Source organism: Perna viridis, chromosome 2 (genome assembly GCF_037379345.1).
Source record: "Perna viridis isolate PV_CMFRI_1.1 ecotype Kerala chromosome 2, ASM3737934v1, whole genome shotgun sequence".
Taxonomy (NCBI): Eukaryota; Metazoa; Mollusca; class Bivalvia; order Mytilida; family Mytilidae; genus Perna; species Perna viridis.
In genome coordinates this window covers 34,730,318-34,737,367 of record NC_142446.1, presented here as the reverse complement: position 1 = coordinate 34,737,367, position 7,050 = coordinate 34,730,318, and the positions used below count along the sequence as shown (strand labels likewise).

Sequence of the window (7,050 nt, the reverse complement as noted above, 5' to 3'; positions counted from 1 at the left end):
ATTTTCGGTACTTCTTTAGTTCTTTCGATACATAAATACTACAATTCCGAGAACAAGTTTTACACGTCTACAATAAAATTCTTCCGCTTTAAATACAGCATTTCCACTTGATCACTTTGATATGTATTTCTTTTTGAAAGTGGTCAATAATCATTTTTTTAGAAAAAAAAATGTATAATTCTTTCAACAGTTAAAAGATCATAACGTTACAAAAAGGATTTTTTTTCTTCAATCATTGGACTATTTCGTGTTACGTAAGAGATAAGACTGAAGTAATTCGTCTAACTTCCCTTTTACAATTCGGTATTTTACGAAAGTGACGTGGAAAGCTTTTCCGTTGTATTTACCTTTATATTCCGGTACCATATACACTTTGACACAACAACCATGCCAGCAACAAAGCAGAGAATGAAAATTGCAAGTGAAAAACACAGCAAGAACATAACGACACGAGGAAATGTGCCTAAATCATTGGTGAGCTAATGACGTTTTCCATGCTGTTGACCTGTACACAGCTGTTTTGAAGTTTCTTAGTGACCTATACTTATCCATTTAACTTTCTTATTTATACTTGTTATCAAAGTGGTTAAGGTTTTTTGCCTAAGAGCTTGATGCAATATATGCACTTATTTTACTGTGTAGACAATACCAACCAGCTTGTGCTGAGCCTGAACACTGAAGGCATAATTAAGTTTTTTTTCAAATATTTAAAATTACCATATATGTATTGGGTCTCTTATGCGTCATCTACATACATTATACTAGATAAAAATTGTAAACAATTAACATGTACACAGTTTTAAACAAAACAAAATTTAAAAAAATCTTCTTAAAAATGTTAGTGTAAAAAAAATAAGCCAGTCTGAAAATAATTATTTTGAATCTGTTAATATGTTTTAAAAATAAAAGTTTTTAATAATAAAAAATACTTGTTTGATTAAGCTGTCATTGGGAGAGGACTAAGCAACTTAAAAACAATCCTTTAAAGAAAAGCGTAATTGTTAGAACTGCCGCAACAAAGTAGATTATTGCAAACACCCATAATTTAGATTTGATTTGTGAATTGCTTGAAAATCATTGTAAGTCAGGTGTAAAAATTGGGTGATACAAGCTAGTAGTCCAGGCCATATTCTGTTAAGCACTTTCCATATGTTCAACTAAATTTTACCAAAAGTTTGGTAGCCCAGCTCAAAATCTAGTAGCCATGGGCTACTGGGTGACTGCTTATTTTTATCCCTGACACTAAGCATTGAAATATTGTTGGGTTTCATCTAGTAGTTTTGTAAATACATGCTCTTTCTTCTAGAAGTAACTCATTATTAAAATTCCTTGCCATACAAGTTAATCATAGATCTTCTATAAGATGTTTGATATGATTTAAAGAAGTTTTGCATAACCTGTTGGGTATGTTACAAGTACATCTACATGAAGACATTCATTAAGTTTTTTTTATAATTCCATTTCTAGAAACCAGCTGAAGAAAAGTATGCTGTTGGGCCATGGCTGTTAGCATTATTCATCTTTGTTGTCTGTGGCTCAGGTAATGTATTGTTACTTATTTAATTAACATTGTACATTGTTGTGTGATATACCTTTTTTATATTTACAAATTTTACAAACAATTAAATATAAGATGCACACATTATGGCTGGATTGTTTAGCACAGTGATACAAAAATGTCACTTTAGCATGTTTTACCAAAATCAATTGGACACACTTGAATTATTTAATATTGTTATGCTACAAATTACATATTTTGTATTTCTTTGTCTTTCAAGGCATTTTGATGTACAATGTACATGTTAAAACTTCTGACAAGTTTATTTGGATAATGCAGGCTTTTTTTGACTGAAGTAAATTCTGTATGTTGTAAAAGACTTTGGGAACAACTATTCTATTTATAGCTACCTTGGACACTGAACAAGAGTAATTCAGGTGAAGTAGTTGAAGGAAGATACATTTTTTTATTTGCCCATCTAAGACGGGACGTATTATGGTATACCATTGTCTGTCCATCGTCAACACTTCGGACAACAACTCTAAAACACTTTCACCTACTTTTATGAATCTGGTGAATTGTCTATATTTATTGACATAAGTTCCCTTTTGATTTTTATAATTTTTATACTTAAAACAAAGGGGATTTTCAAGTTTTCGGACAATAACTCTAAAACAATTTCACCCACTTTTATGAAACTTATGAATTGTTCATATCTGTTAACATAAGCTTCTTTTCGATTTTTATAAATTTCAGATTTATCGTTTCCGTGTCATAAATTTTTATACATGAAAAAATGGGGATTTTCAAGTTTTCGAACAATAACTCGAAAACACTTTCACCTTCTTTTATGAAACTTATGAATTGTTCATATCTATTGAAGTAAGCTCCTTTCCAATTTGTATAAATGTCAAATTTTACGTTTCTGTGTTATGAAGCTTTACTCTTTAAAAAAAGGTGGAAACAGCCAAGGAAATTTTTTCGTTGAAAACGGACCCTTTGTTATGATAGTGCATTTTTTATTTACTTTTTTGGGGGGAGCGTATTTGAAAGGGCTCACAGTACTTCTAGTTAATCATATAAATTCATTGAAAGCATAAGGACAAGTTGAAAGGGCAACAGGTGTATCATTCACTTAAAGTGCAGCTCTTCATTGTATATTGCAGTGTTCCAGCTAGGCTGTTTTCACAGGGTTGTCAACCAATTTTCCAAGTGACACCCTGTCTCCTTTTTATGGCGCCCTGTCCTTTTTCAAAGTCTAAAGGCCTTTCTTTATTTTGATGTTTTGTAATGATTCACCATTTTTTAAAACAATATGTCGTACCTTCCCATAACCGCTAATTGACCCAAGTTCAGCTGATTGATTCACCGTTTATGAATACAATACATTGTACCTGCCCATAACAGCTAATTGACCCTAATTCAGCTGATTGACTCCCTCTAGTTGGACATTATTTGAAAGAATTAAAACTGAATAAAAAAGCCATAAATCTTACTGAAAAGGTGGTAATTTCTGTCTAAACAGATGAGAGAACGTTTTATGATGGGTAAGTAATCACTGAAGAGCAATCAGCTGATCAGGAATGATGGACAATTAGAAAATCGATCCACATACATTTTGTACATGTATGATCTACCACCATTTTATGGACTGCCCATCATTTATTCTTGATAAATTTCTACGGCCCAGCTGATCATGCTGATCTGACAAATCCTTTCAATTGAACAGGTCTAATTTTTGAATATCCATGTGTGTATAAGAATTATAAAATTGTACAGGTTTTTTTATTCAAAATGTTAGTTACCTCCCTTCCGATTTTCAAATATACAGTGTACATGTAGTTGCCATCAGCTTACTTTGTGATTGCTATGATAAATAGTATTCCTTAATTTTTCAATGCTTTTGGAAATTTGGAGATAGCAATCATGAATATTTGTTAGATTTCCAGAAACATTTTACAGTATTTGTGAAGTGACGAAGTTAATCATGTCTTCAAACAAGAAAAATTCACTATTTCAAATCTTTATTTTTTATATATCCTTCCAACTGACCCTAAGATGAATGTCTTAATGGAAGTTAATATACATGTATATACCAATATAAATTTAATGAGTACAGCTGCTGTGTTGCCTCTTATTTAAACAAGAGGTAGAGAGGCATTTTCTGAGGTGAAATGTGATCATAGAAACTAGATTAAACAGATCTAATTGAACAATATTTACACATTATACAAATGTATTTAATTGCACGAAGAAGTATCATCAAGCTCCATCAGATCATTTATTTTATAAACCCCTTTACTTATTCCATGAAAGAATATTGTCTATATACATTTTTGACTTTAAACCTTACATTTACACTTTTTGTATTTCACTTAACATGGCCTTTTTGAAAATTCAAATTAAATTAGGCAGCAGCGAAGTGGAGTCTGTGATATCATGGTTTAATCTGTAGCCTGATGCTCAGTCAGATTACTACATGTATATGTAAATTAATAAATTTCACTGTAAGTTAAACGAGGTCAAACTTTTTACAGACTTTAAAGTTGATTTTAATTTGTGCTGTGCCTTACTAGACAAAAGTTAGTGTAGATATTGGGTACATGTATACATGTATGTCTATGCAGTTCCTGATTTGTTTAATCTAAATTCTAACACTTTTTATCTGTCCTGTCACAAACAATGTACTACTATTTTAAACACATAGACCATTCACACATTTTGATTTAGTGAAATTCAACTGCCAGAACTTTGGGAAATAATTTGATGCCTTAAAAAATTTCTATATTGAAACACTTTAGTACATGTATTTTTTGTTGTAACAGTAGTACACGTTTTTTTTATTTAGTCTGTTTATTTTCCAAGCAATAAACTGTATCACCACCCTAGCACCATCTGCTGCAGGTGACATTTCGTGCTTAACATTATCCTGATACATAATCTGCTTTGCATATATGTAAAAACAGTGGGACATTTCTAGTAGAATGGGTAAAACACAGTAGTACCTTTAGTCTACTTTTCCAGGAGAACATCTTACATGTATATGAACAAAATCTACAAATGTATATGTACATTGATTTTATACTACATGTATGCTTTATTTAACATTGTAAAAATATGTTTGTGCATATTCATTTGTAGTGATAGAACATGTACATGATTTTGTGCTTGTAAAAAAATGGCTATATAAGCACAAAATCATTTACATATTTATGAAGAATAAGGGTGCAGAAGATTAAAGTGCATTCTATGACTTGAACATACATTTGTTTAAATTTAACCTACATGTAATACATGTATCATGTAATTGTTTTTACAACACATGTATGTACATGAACTCTTTACATGATGCATTTTACTTATATTTTACTAAATGTATATAAACTTTTTATGTCATTCATATACATTTACATGTAATATAAATTCAAATAGACACTAAATGTACTATATTTCTATAGGGTAAAACTTGTGATATAAGAAAGATAAAGAATACAGAAATTGTGTTAATGGTAGCCTGGTCATTTGGACAACTTATCCCTGGAAAACCAAACATTGTGCCAAAAAATACTTTAATTATCTTAAAACTTGAAACAAAAACAAAAAAAACAGTATGAGTTCCCTTACTTTCCTTAATCCATCCTAATTTTACTTACATTGTGTGTGTATGGACCTTTCCAATTAAGTTGTTATTGGAAGCATGTATATTTGTATTCTTTACCTACAAGAAAATGAATATTATTTCATTCAAATGTGGGAAAAGAAAAAAAAAACAAACGTTCTAGTAAATTAAACAATACTAACTACTGTTTGTCTCATAGACACATTTCCTGGATTTAAGGCTTTAAATATAATTCATGTCTGTTCTGACATATCAGTATCCAAATAAAAAAGAGGAGGAGGGTTGCGGGGTCAAAGGAGATTCAGACTTGTGAATGTACATGCATGTAGTGTTAATTAATCACCACCTCAGATGTAACTCGTTATACTTCTGTACATGGTACAAATTTAGGAATGACATTTGAACACCAAATGCCAATTCCTTTGTCAGTTGAATCTGTTTAAAACATTTAACAAGGTAAAAGTAAAATGTGCATGTACATATGTAATGAAATAATGTAGCTCATTTTTCAGATGATAATTAAATACAAAAATATTTAAATTGTTGCCTAAGGGGAGAGCAAGGAGAACAGTTATATGTAACATGTCAAAAAACTTGTTAAAGGTTGAAGTATTGTATTATTATATCTTGTTTGGTCAGTTGTGCATGTATTTCATTGTGAAATCAACAGGAAGGTGTCTTGTGGATGGATTCCCCCTTTTGTTAGAATATTTGTTAATTTCTTGATCACCCCTATATTCCCTTCATTTACTCATGATACATGAGTATTATTTGTTGGCATCATAACTGGATTTTTTTTTGGATAATATTGTGAAGCAACTTGATCATGACCCTTGAGCTTAAAACTTAAATTGGTACCCCTTTGCTTTTTGTTTGGACAAAAAATACATGTATGTTGGGTTGTGGACAGCACTCATTAGTACATGGCTCTGTTCCACAGCCTGACATATTAATAGGAAATAATTTTTTTTAAAAATACTACAGTTGCAGAGTGAAATGAAAATTGAGATTCACAAATGTGTATAACTATATATCAATATTGTACACCAATTTTCAAATTTCTTATCTATTTTCAGCTGTATTCCAAATTATCCAGAGTATCAGAATGACATAAAGACCTCACAAAAACATTTATTATCAGTGGAAACAAAGAACCTTTTTATGTCTCTGGGATCAAGGAATTTTGGACCATGGAATTGGACTCATGTTATTATATTTTATATGACTGTGGCAGCATACTGGTTTAGATGTCGAAATTGGTCAGTTGCTTTTAGTCAGTGACAGTTTTATTGTTTCTGATGAGAGCATTTGTTTATAACCTGCTGCCATTTTTCCTTATAATGTTCATTGTTGTGTTGATATCTCTTATTGAGAATGCAATCTACGTCAAAGATTTTATTTAATTAAAACTGTTTTTAATTTGAATGAGGCTTTGTTGTCTTCAGAGGACTTGTTTATGATCTCTTGTTAGTTGAAGAAAATTTGATGATATTAGGGATCACATAAGAGAGTATTTATCATCAATTATCATGACTTTTTGATTATGTATGTGTAAATACAATGTAATATTGAGAAAAAATATAATATTTGTAAAAAAAATTGTTATATGTGTTCAAAGCATTGCTTACATGATTTGCCATTTATTTAGGATACCTGAGATAATATCAAAGTTTTTTTGCATATACAGGGCATGTGATTTATACAATGTAGGTTATTGTGATGATAGTAGGCTGAGTTAGGTGTGGGACCCAGGGGTGTATCCAAAATTTCAGTAGCATATCTAAGGGGTTTTATGGGTTAGAACTTTCCTCCTCTTTTTTGTTGGAAATTTTTGTTAATTTCATGCGCCCCCTTTTCAAATTATCTGGATGCACACCTCCATTTTGAAGCATTCTTAAATATAATAGCAACTAACCACCAAAGTGGCCATTTT

At 30.9% G+C, this 7,050-nt stretch overlaps 1 protein-coding gene across 1 annotated transcript; it reads left to right on the top strand.

Annotated features, from left to right (window-relative positions):
- Nucleotides 1-280: 280 nt before the first annotated feature.
- On the top strand, nucleotides 281-6,542 carry LOC148624798 (stress-associated endoplasmic reticulum protein 2-like). Its single transcript, XM_088567697.1, has 3 exons — nucleotides 281-474; nucleotides 1,468-1,540; nucleotides 6,194-6,542. Exons 1-3 carry the CDS (start codon nucleotides 388-390, stop codon nucleotides 6,229-6,231), a joined length of 198 nt encoding a protein of 65 aa, XP_088423823.1. The 5' UTR covers nucleotides 281-387; the 3' UTR covers nucleotides 6,232-6,542.
- The last annotated feature ends 508 nt before the right edge of the window (nucleotides 6,543-7,050 follow it).

What these genes read in the sequence shown, in the direction of transcription:
- LOC148624798 (XM_088567697.1), top strand. Translation starts at nt 388, where the DNA reads ATGCCAGCAACAAAGCAGAGAATGAAAATTGCAAGTGAAAAACACAGC. An exon ending in GAAATGTGCCTAAATCATTG is followed by an intron (nt 475 to 1,467) that starts GTGAGCTAATGA and finishes TTCCATTTCTAG; the next exon opens with AAACCAGCTGAAGAAAAGTA. An exon ending in CTTTGTTGTCTGTGGCTCAG is followed by an intron (nt 1,541 to 6,193) that starts GTAATGTATTGT and finishes ATCTATTTTCAG; the next exon opens with CTGTATTCCAAATTATCCAG.